Below are 16,515 nucleotides of genomic sequence, written 5' to 3'. Positions count from 1 at the left end.
ATATGTTTTATGTTATAGAATGAACTATATTTTCATAAATAATTAATGAAAAAAAAAATCATGAAAATAATTTTGAATGTTATATTAGAGCAAGGTATACAGTTACATTTGACACTGACTGTATATAAATTACAATTTTTTTTTAAAGACTCTGGTCTACTTCGTCGTATCTAATCTAGCCCCCATTCACCTGTCAGCCGAAAGCCTCTGCTGGTAGCGCTGTTATTTTTATGTAAGCCTCTTTTTAAATAAAATAAATAAATATTTTTATGCCCGGTTTCACCAATCAATTTTAAAACTTATCGGACTGTTAAAATGACAAATTTTCCGAACGAAATTGTTAGCATGCCGATAAATTTCAAATTGATTGGTGCAACCGGGTACTAATTTTATTAATTGAAACTCACTTGCATTTTAATTGCATGGTAATAATTTTATTTAGGCTAATAGTATAATAATTTTAATTTTATAAATTCAAATATACACATTTTATTTTCCTTATAGTGGAACAACAATAATATAATTTTATTTCATATATTAGTATTTATGTATGTACATATGTAGGTAGTATTCCTGTGGGAAAACGCACTAGTGCCGAATCGGGTCGGTACTAAGGAATTTAGAACCATGCGCGTTAATTCTCTTTTGCATGTTAGCAACCTTTTTCGATAGTTTTGAACCAGTCCTAAATTCTCGTTTGCCCTGCATCCTTTTTTCTATAGTTCCCAATCAGTTCTAAATTCTTCACCTTAGATATAGACGTTTAGTGAAAAGTTTTTGTATTCTGCGGGGCTTAACACATTTTCTGTGACTATTGTGGACTTAACAAATTTACGTATCACTGAACAGAAAACGGTTAGAAATAAAATAGGCAATTCGATCTTTTGGAAAACGGCTCATTTCTAATTGTTCTTGCTTCTTGCATTAAAATAATTTTTTTTAGAAAAAAGGACTTAGCAGCAACTTTTCACTTAGCTAGCGATATTTAGTTTTATAAAGTAAAATAAAATATTTAGTACCACATTTCGCTGAACTTTTGAACTGGTGGTGATTTAGTTACTATCGGCCTGATTCGTTTTTGGCGATAAAAATCTAGTACGGAAGAAAAAATTTGGTTCACTAAAGGTTCGGGGTTTCCCAGCAGGGATAGTACGCACACAATAACATAAGAAATCAGCATTTAAATCAATAATCCATACATATTATTAAATTTTTATTTTGTTTAAAAAATTGTTTAAGGAAACTTTATGCGTTTATGTATGCTGTCGTTTGAGTACGCGTAACTTTTGTTTAACTTTGCAATGCATTTTTTCTGTTCATTCATTTTTTTTTGTATGTATGTATGTACACACGCATGCATGCAATTAAAATATATGTATATGTTTTTTTTTGTTTTACACATTAAAGAATTTTATATGATTTTCTGCGTCAATTCCAATATCTTATAACCTTTTAGATAATTTTATTTGTTGTTTATTAGTTTATTTGCCTTTTGAATTAGTATTATTTTATTTTTTTTTTTTATAATTACACATGAATTTTTATTATATCGGTATTTTAATGCTAATTTTTAACTATAAATGTAAACAGTACATTCAAACAAGGACACTGCTTCGACACTTATGAGGTTGAAGGTTGATTTAGGTTTTGATTTAATTTAATTTAATTTGATTTGATCAATCCTTTTGCATTAATAATTTATTTTAAAAATTTATTAAACAACTTTTGTTTATTATGTATCATAAAAGTTAAAACTAGCAAATCGTTACGTCATTTGCACTGCTTAGTTACATTTTATTTATGTATTTAATATAATTTCCTAACTACAAATCAATTTTTTATAAGTATATGTAAATATTTTTCATTTTGTTTTTAAAACACACTAAAATTTTGTACACATATGCTTGTATGTATGTATGAATGTACATCTTCAATTATGTATTTTTTTACATTTGGTTATACATATTTGTATGCATTTAAGTAGTATATGTATGAGTAGGCAATTTGCATTTTTAAACCCTTTTCAAATTTTACTTGCTTTGGCGCATTTAAGAATTTTCCATTAAAAATGTACTATTTAGTTCAACATATGCGCTTTTAATTTATTTAAACACCATAATTAATTTTAATTAGTCGCTAATTAGTTTGGCTTCTCCTAAGTGTTGAATTTTTTTCTCGCAGCTTAAGTTTGTTATAAAAGTCTTCAAAAAAGTAGGACAACTTTTTGAACTAAACCTTAATATAGATACTAAATATATATATATTTAAATAAATGTAAATTTTACAAAGATTAATACATACATATATGTGATATAAGGATAAGGAATGGATACATTTAACTAATACATATAAACTCTAAACACATTTTATTAATTGAAATCAAAGACGAATAAAAAATAAATTTTAAATATACACAAAAAACGCTTAATAACAAAAAAAAAATAAAATTACATACAGTCTGTGTCAAATGTAAGTGTACACCTTGTTCTAATATAGTATTCACAATTATTTTCATGAAAAATTTGTTTCATTAATTATTTAATTTTCATCAAAATTTCAAAGGTTTTATTCTGAATTTCTAGAAAATTTTCGAGTATGAAGTTTTGTAGCCGGTGATTTTTTAGATTTTTTGATAATATTAGGTTAGAACATGGTGTACACTTACATTTGACACTGACTGTATACCACTAATATGACTAATATGAAATTTTATTGCTTCATACAGTGTCGGTAAAAAATAATAGCACTTTGATGGCCACGGTCTTTATTGTAGCGCCTTCATATTTAAGCATTTTTATTGCAAAAAGGAGTTTTACTCGATATTATGTAATCTTCTACTGTAAGGTCGATCTTTTGCAAGCTTAGCTTTTGCATATGCACATTTTACTAGGCCTACTTATCAATAGAGAAACCAAGTGGGGGAGCAAAGCCGTCTGCGATTATTTTATTGGAACATCCAACTGTAAGCCCTACTACTACATAAGATCTATGCTTTACAAATCGATTTTTTTACGTTAATGACTAAATTGTAAAACAAAAACTTTTTCAGGATGGTCAAATTTTTAGCGGCATACATAGCTTTTTAGTCAAGCTTGACTATTTGTCCAGTGTATAGAATAGGGAAGTTAAGTCTGTTTCGGCATTAGGTCAAACTTCCAATGGGTATCGAAGCGGCAAAAACAATATTTACTTATACATTTTAATTATTCGATTAACCGATTATTTCGACAATTGAGAATTTTTGTGGAAATTTGTGAATAAAATTTGCTTCATACAGCCGGTTACACCAGCAATTTAAATGAATGGAAATGATTTTTTATTATCTGTCAATTTTTATATAAAATTCAAAAATTTAAAATCATATTTCACTTAAATTGCTTTCGTGAAATTGGCTTTTAGAAATATTGTGGATAATTTAATTTTTTGACAATTTAAACACCAACAATTTGAGAAAAAAACTAGGTCAGCTGCTCTATTTACTACTACCTGTTCGATATGGCTTGGCGCTATTTAAAAATTCCCATATGCAAACGAACTTAATGAACATTTTTTGTTGACATTAAAAGAGTCTCATTTAATGCCCAGTGCGAATTCGGCAACACACATAAATAATATTTTTGAACGAATTTTGTTTTCAACCAAAATCCGCTCACAGTGCTATTGCTTTTGCCGCTTGTACCTTTTATTTAAGTGTTGTTGCTGGAAAAGCCTGAAAACCTGAACCTGTCAGATTTCCGTTTTCTCAATGAACATACTGTTCTCTTTTCACTGAACTGACTTCAAACGGGTTGTTTCGGGGATCTGACGCAATTTCTGCTTCTTCCTATTTGGCATTACAACCGTTTGTCGATTTTGGGCAAACACCAAAAACTTAAAGCTTAATTTATGTGCATTTAATTACACTGGATCACAAATTTGTGTTTTTTTTCCACGGATACCATCATCCTTTTTTTAGTTGATTAACGGTAAATTGAAAATATTTCGAAAACCTATCCACAGCAATTCTACATATGGAGGAAATGGATAGTGGCATCGATGGAAAATTTTTGCTGTAAACTAGTGTTATTAATTTCGTAATTTGGTGAAAATATATTGTATATACATTTAAGCTCAATTAAGAGCTTAGTTTCGCAATTACAGTGCATGTCTGAACAAGGTATTGGGTTTCAAAAATGAAGCAATTAAATTTCAAACGAGTGAAATTAGCGTAGGGAAATTAAACAAAGCATTAAAATAAAATAAGAAATAAATAATAATACTACGTAACAACATAAACAGTGTGTCAAGAAAGCCTGCATACGAATAAAAATTCAAATTAAATTTGCTTCGAAGCTAAAAAAAATATTCGGAAGAAGACATGCGAATATTTGAAAGAACGACTTATGCAAGCAATGAATCTTTGGGTTTATAACCAATTTTTAAAGGCTTAACTAATTTTATATGTAGCTTGACATTTTAGTTTAGCAAAGAAAATAAAAATCCAAGATAAGAATTATTTTTGATCTTAAAATAAAAATCACAAAATAAATATTCAATTTATCGAAAATAGTCCAAATATAATATAATATATTATAATGCAATGCTGTAAAAATAAAAATCTTCCAAGAAAAATTTTTCGTTAATAGAAACAATCAAATTAAAAGTTATTTATATTGTTGTGTAAATTAAAGTGTTTATAGTTCAAAACAGGCAATTTCATAGGAATTAACAATCTCGATTTCGAAATTGTTTTTTTTTTGCTAGCAACTTGCTATTTATACCAACAGCTTCATAACAAAAGCCTAAGCAGCTGTTAAATTACACGATTAGACAAAAATAAATAAAAATATTTAAAAGAAAATTCGCTTAATATTTCATTTTCACGAAGGCTTATGCGGTTTATGTAAATTGGAAAAAAAAAGGTTACCAATCGAAGGGGGTAATTGCTCATATTAAGTACAAGCAAACGCTAGTAAAAAAGCAAAAAGTAAGCAAAAAAAAAATTTAAAAAAATAAATAAAAAAACAAAAAAACAAAAAAAAAAAAAAAAAAAAAAAGTTCGTGTCTAAAGTCTTTCGTTCACTTAATTTGAAAATTATCCTTCAGTTCTTTTTTGGTTAATTTTAATATTCAAACATTTTAAACTAATGCAGCGCTATGAGAAAAATTGTGTTCTCGTTTCGTTCTCTGTCAGAATGTTCCTGAGGTTTTAGTTCCCAAATTATTTTTCGAGATTTCCACTTTTGTTCTTTGCCTTTCCAGTGAGACTTCTGTTACCATTTTGTTCTCTTAAAAATGTTCCCCAAAAGTATTGTTGGCATTTTGTTCGCTTTGGGAACGTGACCCAGAGTTTTGTTCTTAAACAATTCCCGTTGAGAACGTCCTCGACAGTTTTTTCTCTCTTTCGTTTTTGTGAAAACACTCCCGAAGGTTTTGGTATCATTTGATTTCGCGGTTTTAAGCGTTCTTGGGAGCAAAAATACGCGAACGAAATTTAGTTTTGTTCTTCTCTACTTCTACCCTACTTTTTACAGGAGACAATTTTATTTTACAAAATATGGGTATACAAAAAAGTTCAAATCGAAATAGATTTATTTAGAAAATACCCTAGGTTGCCAAGCATTACATAAGTTATTTCGTAAATAAAATAATAATCTGATAATCGCATTTTCACATTAAATGAAACTTTTTACAAATTAAATGAAATCTTTTTCAATGAAAATATTTCCGATTTGAATGAAATTATTTTCAAATCAAATTAAATTTTTTTTTCAAATTGAATGGAAATATTTTGAATGCATATGAAACTCTTTTCTAATTGAATGAAACTTTTTTTGGTGATAACGATGGGGATAAGCGAAGAGACTAAGGGCCGTTTTATCAAGTAGGTTTTAAAATTTAGTTTTCCATTAAATGTGAAAATTAGGGCTGTGCGATTAATTGATTACTCAAAATTTTAATTAATCATAAAGTAAATAACTCAGTTATTCGATTAATTAGTAGTTATGATTACTCAAAAGTTCAGTTACTCGAGTAATCAAGATTTTTGATTAACCAAAAACAAAAATATTTGAGTAATTTGTTTTATGATTAATCAACATTTCGAGTAAAATGAGTAATCAACATTTCAACTCTTTACATATGTATAAAGGAGTTAAAGTTCCTTGACACTTTGAAAACAACGTTTCTGTTTTCAAAAATTAAAACGAAAATTTTTTTCATATACAGAATGTAAAAAAGAAAATAAGCATTTTCCAAAGCAAACTCTTTTAACGAGCAAAATTATTTTTTTTGAGTAATCATATTTCAAGTAACTCGATTAATCATCGTTTTGAGTAATCAAAATCTCGATTACTCGAGTAATTGATTAACCGAACAATTGATTAACCAACTTGCTCGAGTAATCGAATAATCGCACAGCCCTGGTGAAAATGCTTCCAAGTGAATTTCAACCAAAGCCACTTCGAATTCAAATTTAATGGGGCGGTTGAAATTCACCCAGAAGTGAATGATAGAACTTGCATGACATTCTTTTTTAAAATAAAATTTTTGAATGTATTAACTAAACTTAAAACTTGCCAATGACGCCATCCTAGTTAAGCATATTTAGCACTATTCAATTGTATGCACCTATATAACCTGGCAATTTAAATAAAACTGGGATTTCTTTAAACAAAAACAAGCTGGTTTGCATGGTAGTCTTTATGCTGGCAACATATTCGTCGAGCAAACACAATTTTTATTGCATTTTTTACTGCAATTTAAATAAGTATAGTAATTTTCTTCATTTTTACTGTTGGACAATATCAGTCTTTTTATAAGCTAATAAAATGTTAATTAAACATCAAACAAAAAATAAAAAGATAATTCAATATTTTTAATATGAAGAAGAAACAAGCAACCAAAAACCGTAAAGAAATTAATTTGTTTTATGGTAAATAGATATAGCACTAACGTGTCTTCTGACTACTACTTATTTGATCTCATTGCTACTACGGCGGTTGTTGCGTATTTTGGCATGATTTGAAAATAGACAAGGCAAAGAATACATTACTTCGCCTTCTCTGCTGCATGCGTGTCGCTGATTCAGTTGTTGTTGTTGTATTTGTAGCACTATTTGTTCCTGTTGGTAGTGTTGTTGTTATTGTATTTCATGGATTGTTATTCTCGCCACAGCACTGTATGCAATCCATGCAGTTGTGCTACCTGTTGCCATCGCCTTTTCTATTTATATTCGATGATGTCAGTTGAAGCTGAATTTGGGAATTTGAAGAAGGCAGCGAGATACATACATATGTGTAGGTGATAAGAAGATTAAACAAAAAAAAAACAATTATGTATTACACAAATGGGCGTGATTTTCAGCATTTTTTTTATATATGTACATAACTAGGTGGGTAGCTAAATATTTATTTTTAAGCGTACTTTAAACTTAAAATAATTGAAATAGTTAAAAAGGTGAAAAGAAAATAATATTTCACAAAATATAAGCGTTGAAAGCTGGAACAAAATAAATAAGGTATGGCGAAGTAACCGAAGCGATAGTTTGAGAGTAGGAAAGTAAGAAAAATTCATTTTAGGGAGAATAAATTATGAGTACCATCGGTTGTGCAGTGGTCCGTAAATCGCTTTCGCGGACACTGATAGCTGCATTGAATTCGAATTTGGATTAAAATTGGTAACTGCAAATAGAAGGATTTCTGAAACCATCAGAGGCATAACAGTACTATTAAACACCAAATCTGTAGAGTATATCGAGCATTCCACGGGAAAATGTATGTAAATTTTCATCGAATTTATTTTAAATATAAAATTATTTAGTTCATACTTGAACAAGATTGATTGACTGACAAACATTTTTCGCCTCTCCAAGCACCAAAAGAATTAAGTGCACCTGTGTGTCTGGCATGGACCATAAAAGAGAGCAGTTAGACGCACTAAGAACAACTCCCTTTCGCCTCTATTTAGCATTGCCGTGCTACGGCAGAACGACCCTAAGGCATTGACCGGAGCCATATGCATTCAAAGCTGTCTCCACAAGGACCCCAGTGGGAGTGAAACGTCTCCTCAATCCTACAAGATTCGCAGCACAGAGTGAACCGTGAAGATGACATTTTCCACATGTCCGTCTCTACAATTTTTTTCGGACATTTTCTTCTAGCTAAACATGCAATAAGGCTATTTTTTTAGTTAATAAGACACTTGCAGCGAGGAGTCTCTTTGAATGCTCCTCGATGCTCACTTTCCGTACAACCCGGATCCGGAAAGAATCCCTTTAGAGGCTACGAGACCCGAAACGAACGTTTCGGAAATCCCACACGGTCGTTGAGGGTATTGAGCAGACCTTTTTGCAGAAGGAATTCGCGGTGGGTGCCTTCCTTGATATCGAGGTGGTTTACTAATGTTTTGCCTGAAGCTATAGTTAGCTCCCTAAATAAGCTTGAGGTCGGAGCTGACTTTCTCAGGTTTATTTACCGCTTGCTTGGCAACAGAACTGTTGCGGCAGAGTAGGGCAGCGCTTCAATCCGCAGATGTGTGAGTAGAGGTATCCCACAAGGGGAGTTCTTTCACCGCTGCTTTGGGTCGCTGTCGTCAAGAGTCAAGATGACTACAGCAGCCTTGTATTGGTATGAAGGGGCCATTGGTAAGCGCTGCGGTCTTTCGCAGAAGGTTGTTCATTGGTTTTATGAAACTATAATCAAGCAAATTTTTTTATATGGGGTACTCGTATGGTGGAACACACTGGACAAGGCCTTCATCGTGAAGCAGCTGGATAGGGTACAAAGAACCGCCTTAATTGGAATCCGTCTCTAGCTATGGGCACTCCAGTATTTTAAAAAGGCTTCAGATTCGTACCGACTCGGACAGACCACTGCACGCCAATTCTGGGTCAGAATGGATCTTTCACCATCCACATTCCAGCGAGAGAGCACTGGGAGGGGTGCAGTATCTGGAATCGTGGTCATGTAAACTTATTTACAGATGGATCGAGTCTGAATGGGAAGGTAAGTGGAGGTGTCTTATGCTAAGAACTCTCGCTCAGCCTGAAATTTAGGTTATCGGAGCAGCGTCTTACAAGCAAAGGCGACCGCAATTAAAGAGGCTTCGAATTGGTTGCTTTCTAGTGTAAAACCTTTAAGGAGGTGAATATTTATTCTGACAGCCAAGCAGCTATCAAGGTTCGAGAACAGTGAAAGAACTTCACTGTTAGGCTTATTTGGGTTCCAGGTGACAGCGAACTCCCTGGAAACTGCATGGTCGATAAGCTGGCAGGATAGAGGTCTGGGAGCTCCCCTAACCTCCTGCGGTCTACTTCTCGACATATGGGCGTTTAGTCAGCTCAGCGAGCGCTGAGCGAAGACCTTGGAATGAAAGGTGGCAAAATTTTTCTGACTACGCGTGGGCCGCAGGCGTCATTCTCCATTACTTTACCCCTTTTTATCTACCCCTGCGCCCGTTTCCCTTTCCCCTCTTAAGGGCAGCATAACCGTATCTAAGTGGATCTCTTTTTGTATGCCAATACCTCTATGCAGTCAACAGAAATCACAAAAGGCAGTCATGATGGCCAATTATGTCTCGGAGTTACTTTAATAGAAAGGATGAAAATTGTTGCAGTTCAGCAAGTGTGAGCTTTTACTTTTCTTAGTAGTTCATTCGTTGGTCGAGAGTGCAATCAAGAAAAATTAAAAAAAAAACAGCTCAGCGCCAAATGAAAGTTGATACGACTTTAGATCACTGCATCAGGTAATATTTGAAAATAAATTAATAAATAAATAATTGAAGGGAGAATATTATTATTATTAGTGCTTTTACTAATCTCTCATTGAAAATTTGTGCATTTTACAATCCAATCTTTTAATTTTACATTAGCCAATTACTGGTGTGCATTTGAATTAGCAAATTCGCTTACATGCTGCATTCAAATTTTAATTTATTTTATTATCTTTTTTATAAAAGCTAGTGCTCAACGCCTAAGAATAATTTATTAAATTCAATATCGAATTGAATTCTAAAAACTACAAATGAAAAGCAAACTGCAAGCGCGTCTCTTCTATTTTTTTTTTTTCTTTTAGCCAAAACTGACCTTTGATCCTTGCATCAGAAATGTTGATTGAATTCAGATTCGACTGTTTTTAACGCCAAATTTTCAGGTTTATAATTTTTTGTTCACCAAAAACACATAGTAAATAGAAAACAGCGAGATTAGGTGGTGGTGAAGAGTAGTAGAAAGTAGTAGTAAAAAAAGAAAATTTCTTAGCTTATAAAAGAGAACCAGTCGTATAATTTTCAAAAACAATCGTTTAAGAATATATATCTAGTTGAATATAAATAATATCAGCAGCAGCTGTTGAGCTTTCAAAATTCAATTAAGCACAGCAAAATGCAAAATGCAAAAAAAACACCGTTATGCTGATACGAATGGCGTTTACCCATACAAACTCGAGCAAAAGTGTTTTGGTGGGTGTTGTGGTTTGTTTTGTGCGCGTTCGAGTAGATTTGGTGTGCATTTTTTTTTTATCATTTTTATCAAAACACATTAAAGTGAACTTCAAAACTCTTAAAAAATGTATTGTATTAATGCAAAAATTGTGCAAATCAAGACTTACCTGCAGTGAACGTATCGTATCCAGCAAAGCCTTTTTCTCTTCCAAAAGTATAGTTATGTCGTCTTGTGCCGCTTTTAGATATGAACGTAGTACATCATTATCTTGTTTGGTCTTTTGTCTGCACCGAAAAAATAAAGAAAAAAATAAATTGTTAAGCATATCACGCTTTTCTAGAAATATAAAATATTTAAATCAATTGGCGCACTAATTTAATATGTATGTACTATTTTTACGAAAGTGTGCTTTCTAATAACATATTTATCTAAAAAAGGAGTGAGTCCCAGGTACTCATGAAATTTCATATGTGTACGGTTGGTCAACCATTAGGCAATAGGCTAGGTTAAAAATTAAATATTATTATTCATTATATTCATTTTGTCAGGCCCAGTACACGACTTTTTTATAAATACTTTGGGAATAGTTCAGGATTATTTTGTGACTGGTTTCGAACTACCCCCCCAAAAGATCCCCAACTAGTCCGAAAAGTGTCCTGAAGTAGTTCCTAGATGTTCCTGAAAAAGTCCCGAAACGGTCGAAAATGTTGTAAGCAAGTACACAAACGTTATCAAACAGGACTTGAAACAGTCTCGAAATGGTCGCTTATTAGAGTTGCAAAATCATCCCGAACAATGCCTAAAATAATGCTACTGAACTAGTCCCAAAATCATCGCGAACTAGGCCGAGAATTAACCTTAAATAGTCCTTTACTAGACCCGAAATGGTTCAGAGCTAGTCCCAAAATGGTCCTCAAATGGTCGCGAACTAATCCCGGTATTGTTCTAAATAGGTCCTGAAACGGTTCTATTCCCGTAATGGTCCTAAACTAATCGTGAACTAAGCCCGAAATGGTCTTGAAACATCCCTGAACTAGTCCAGAAATGCTCATTTGTACAAACAAGAAATAGTTACAGTTACATTTACCTATAGCAATCGGCATTTTCTTTCGCATTTACCAACTGCTTACGCAAATTGTCATTGTCCATTTTCAATTGTTGCATAACCAACTGCATTGCAAGTATTTCACGATCACGATCGCGATCGCGTGGTGTCGGAGTGGCAGCTGTTAGAGGATAGTTTGAAGAGGCAGCGTCATTTAAACCAGTTTCTGCAAAGAAAAAGAGATACCAAAAATTATCAAAATAGAATTAGGTTTTTAAAAAATTTTTTGTTGGATCACCAAATTCAAAATGTTTTCCAAGAATCGGGCTTTTATACTTAAAGACATCGGCGAAACTTCGTTTCATGCTATGAGTCTGCTTCAACAGATCGACTACAAAGTTCTGGATTCGCGAACTTCTCAATTATATTTTGCAATTGAAAGTGCTCTTTTTTGAAAATATCCTTTAAATGCTTAAAAAAAAAAACTTTGCTATCCACTAAAGGATATCATGTTGTTATTGCACTGCATACTAAGCCCTGCCTAGATCAGCTAATCCATAAATCACTGTCGTCAAGCTCAACTAAGGATAGTCCCAGAAAACGTGCTATTTCGACGTGGTTGGACCAGAAAAAGGAAGCAGTGTTAGTTTATTTAGGTCGTGTGGGCACGTTAAGAGGGCAGTTGGTATCGTGTGGGGGGTCTCCACAAGCCGGACATGTATTAGGTAAGTGAGGGTCGAGTGTATGCATACCTTAACTGGATCAGAGTAACGCAGGTGTCTCATTGCAACTGAAGCTCATTATCTGCGCTTGGTGCTGATTGGGTTCCAAGAACCGCATGCATGGGGCGAGAGTCGCTGAAGGTTTGAACAGATTCGTAAAATTGTTCCAAAAATTAATGATCTACATACGACTGGACCGATTTTATGAAAGTAAATATTTCGACTAAAAATTTAATCGCTAGGTGGCGCTGGGGTTGGGATATTCCTAAAAGTCGTATACAGACTAAAACCTAAAAACCAATATATCTCTAAAACCAATTACGCTGAGGAACTACAACTTAGCACGGATGCATAAATTGCAAATACCCTACTTATGGCGAAAACTGGTAGGCATTGGAAAAGGGGGCGTGGCACCTCCGATACAAACTGAACTTCTCATATCGCTTATCTCAGGAACCGATTATTCTAACGTCCTGAAATTTGACACAGCTACATTATTATCAAAACAGTACTTATGGCGAAAAGTGACTGTACCTGTATGATGAAAAATTCTTTTGATAAAAATGGACCCGCTGGGTGGCGCTGGAGTCTAGGTATTTGGAAAATTCGCATTTCTTATACAATATGGTTGAAATTCATAATGCGTATTCAATTTATGATAAGCAATGGTTTTGCAGAAAATGGGCCTAATGGATTGCGCTGCAGCCGAAATATATAGAAATCTCGTGTTTTTGGTCTGATTTGGTCCTATGTTTAAGTTATGCGAATTAAGTTTTCAGATGGCCAAATGAAGGATGGGGTTAAGTATGCATAGAAAGACCGCAAAATTGAGTAAGCGCACCTTTGTCTGACGCCCTTATACCGCCTAAATGCGATCTTGCCCTATCTACCTAGAAACGAGTTCATAAATATTAACACGAATTTTAAAAGTGGCGAATTAACAAGGAAAGATTCGACAAAAAGATTACGCATGCTTGGCACAGATCTCACAGGTGGAAATAAGACCATCGGTAAAGCTCATGACATCGAAAGGGATTAGTATTCCATATGGTATCACAGTGTTACTATTCCTGGCCTATGTGTGAGGAGGATACTGCTCTTTAGACGTCTCCACTTAAACTAAAAAATGTTTACTTTACGGACCGTTTTTGCATTTAAACGCTCTTTTGCATTGTCCAACGCAAAAGTTCTTATTAGGCGCCGCGAAGCAAGCGGGCATTGGCTAGTAATAATAACAGCTTCTCCTCCGATTTGTGATGTTAGCCTTGATGTAGTCACCTACAATTTAACGCCGACTTCGAACGGCGATTGTATATTTATGAGAAGCTGTTTTTCATGGCAGAAATACACTCGGAGGTCTGCCATTGCCTGCCGAGGGGCGAAAGCTATTAGAAAAAACTGTTTCTTTTCTTTCTTTTTCTTTCAAAATGTGGTCCCAATCACAAAGAACAATTTGTTCAAAATTTTCAATAGAAGTTCGCTGTATTGTACCAATCGTGTGACTACAAAAAAAAAAATTGTCATCCCCATTTTTTCATTTTGTACCAATAACCCAAAATATAAAATATGTACAAATCTGTACAAACGTACCAATCGTGAGATACTGCCTTAGCCATTACACCACAGCGGCCGCATTCATTAATTATAGATACTTCTTTCTCATGCTCCTCTGGCTCTCATGGCCTCACATCGAGTTGCAAAAAAAAAATATTATGGAACACCTCATTACACAAAGAATTACTTTGTTATTTTTAGATTCGAAAACTCGGATATCCGGCTAATTCATGTTATACGCGAAGATCCGGACATTCGGATTTTTAAATGAGATATTCGAAAATCTGTACTATCGGGATAGCCTCCCTGTCCCACTTTCAACGTTTACTTTAGATTTGAAAATAATGACACTTTTAGGTTAGTTTCAGTTTTATTGAACGACTAGCAAATACCCGACGTGCTTCACTGCGCCTTGAAAGTATTATTGTGTTGTTACTCTTTTCCAAAACTCGAATGGCCTCATTCAAAGAAATAAAATAGGTTTAAAGAGCTTTATAAAGTGAGATTTTCAAAAAAAAAAAATCGATTTTTGAAGCATCCTGTATTTTTTATGATTGTGGGTGTTAGTTAATATATTTTCGAATGTATTTAGAAAGTAGGTGAAGTATCGACTTTCTTCTGGAAATTATATTTATAATTTTATAACTCGAGCCTACATATCGTGTACTTTCTTATCAATTCGACTGAATTAAATTTTTCAAATAGGTGACAACCCGCTTCAAAAATATTTTCGACAGCAAACTTTCCTAAACCTCTTTTAGTTTGATACTCGTATTGTAGTATTTCATTTACTTTAACAGTTTAATTGAACACTATTTCAAAAAGGTGGCAGCCCTCCTCGCAAATAAATTTGGTGGTAAATTTTCCTAAACCTTTCAAGTTTGATACCAAAATTGCAATATTTAATTTATTCTATCAATTAAATTTTCAAACAGGTGGCAATCTTCAACCAAAAAAATATTTTTGGCTCTAAGCCTTCTTAAACCTTTTTCTTTTGACAGCAATGTTGCAATTTTACTTTATCTTATCAAATTGCTTAAACTCAATTTTCAAATAGGCGGCAATTCTCTAATTATTTTTTTCTTATATTTTAACTTAGACCTTTAGCAATGCATCAGGGAAAACCGCATTCGATTCCATGCATTAGTTTTCGAGTGATGCGCATACAAACATACAGAGAGAAAAAGAAAAATTCCAAAAGATTGTTAATTTGGCTTATGTTGCTCTAAAAATATACAGACATCGATTCTTTCAAATACTGATAAGCTTGATATTGTTCTACCCATATTTTACTTAATTTTCCAAAGCCAAGCAGTAAACAAAATTTACTACTTACCTATAGGTTGTACGTTCACAATGCCATTCTTATCACGATGTATACGCATACGACCTATGGCCAAGCGTATTGGCACTGGACCCGGTGAGGTAATATTAACGGGCGGACGATCTTCTATTAAGTTGATTCTCACATTTTCCACGTGCACCTGTGCAGAAAAATAAGTCGTACAACAACAAAACAATTGTGTGTGAAATTTATTGAACTTACAGTCACCGGCAAAGGAGTGGTGATTATTTCATCTTCTGCTAAATCTCCCAAACCTATAACTGTGCTCATGGATAAATCTAAATTAACATCCTTTACGCGCACTTCCGCATGATGCTGTATCCAACTGTTAGGGAACAAAGAGAGAGAGATTAACAGAAAAATTACATACCAAATACAAAAGCAAAAATGAACATTCATACACACCTCTGTATAATTTTCTTATCGGTGATGTTTACATCACCCTGTGGTGGGTTGAGTGTCTCCTCCAAACGCAAACGTATGCATGGCGGCAACTCTGGATTGTAGGGCGCCAAATTCCAAGCTTTACAACGTGCGCCAAATTTAGTCTAGACACAGACGTTGTTTATGTGTGAGTCGGGGCGGGGGTGGTGCAGTCGAAGCGAGTGTTGGCATGCAAAGGAAAAGCAGCACATATTTGTATGTAGATTATTTAGATGTTGGGAAAATATTCTATGAGCTACAGTTGAGCGCATAAATAAACGCACAAATTTATAAGAAAGCAAAGCGATTTGGTTACAGCCAAAGAAAAACCTTACAACAAAAACAACTAGTGGAAACTAAGTAATAGCGAAAGCAGCAATGCGGAGAGTTGATTATAGTACAATGATTTCAGGAAGTCTCAAACAAAATTTGGATACATGTAAATAGTTTTTTTCATTTTCTTCAAACTCTACTATGAAACGGTGCGCTTAACAAGAAATTACATGCAGTGCAAAAAAGCTTTTAGCAAATATCGAATGAATGATATTACTATGAAATATATGTATTTTTGCAATGAGTTTGGATATGTGTACGTAGGTAGGTATGTAGTAGCAGCTGCTTTGTAGATTTGTGAGTATGTTTGATTGTTGTTAATTGATGTTCACTAGGCATTAATATTCGTGGTGAAATGTTTGTTGTAGTGATTTTTAAAATAAGCCAATTAGGAATACAGTAAGTGTGCATTTCTTCGATTTCGTATTCAAGTGTTGGAAACCTAATTTTAAATCTACATGTAAGCTGTTCTAAACGCGCTCAACTGTTAGGATTTTGATACGCAAAAAAATTTCGTAGGTCGATTTAAGTTATTAAGTTAAGTCTCAGTTGGCAAGATGACATCTATGGGAACATGAAAGGGTCACTTTTTCACATTGTTCTAAAGCAATATTTCATCATCATTTTTACCATTAGGATTCAGGCAGAAAGAGGTCAATAAGTCGCGTGCACA

At 33.5% G+C, this 16,515-nt stretch overlaps 1 protein-coding gene across 11 annotated transcripts in view; it reads right to left on the bottom strand.

Annotated features, from left to right (window-relative positions):
- The window catches only part of LOC118740679 (troponin C-like), a 104,228-nt gene that overhangs the window by 49,100 nt on the left and 38,613 nt on the right, over positions 1–16,515 (bottom strand). For 5 of the 11 annotated variants that reach the window (XR_004993178.1, XM_036472298.1, XM_036472299.1 and 2 more), the window contains 5 exons: positions 15,492–15,634; positions 15,288–15,411; positions 15,078–15,225; positions 11,508–11,691; positions 10,587–10,704 (listed from right to left, as the gene is read on the bottom strand). Coding sequence is in view for 6 of the 11 variants with exons in the window: in XM_036472298.1 (XP_036328191.1) it covers positions 10,587–10,704; positions 11,508–11,691; positions 15,078–15,225; positions 15,288–15,411; positions 15,492–15,634 (717 nt within the window). In the remaining 5 variants the exon portion in view is untranslated. Of the gene's footprint in view, positions 1–6,906; positions 7,233–10,586; positions 10,705–11,507; positions 11,692–15,077; positions 15,226–15,287; positions 15,412–15,491; positions 15,635–16,515 lie in introns of those variants that run through there. The other 6 variants (XR_004993175.1, XR_004993176.1, XR_004993177.1 and 3 more) reach the window with 3 other exon arrangements.

Source organism: Rhagoletis pomonella, unplaced genomic scaffold (genome assembly GCF_013731165.1).
Source record: "Rhagoletis pomonella isolate Grant_MI unplaced genomic scaffold, Rhpom_1.0 Rhpom_scaffold_00006, whole genome shotgun sequence".
Lineage (NCBI taxonomy): Eukaryota > Metazoa > Arthropoda > Insecta > Diptera > Tephritidae > Rhagoletis > Rhagoletis pomonella.
The sequence above is the reverse complement of the archived record's forward strand: the minus strand, read 5'-3'. Positions and strand labels throughout refer to the sequence as shown.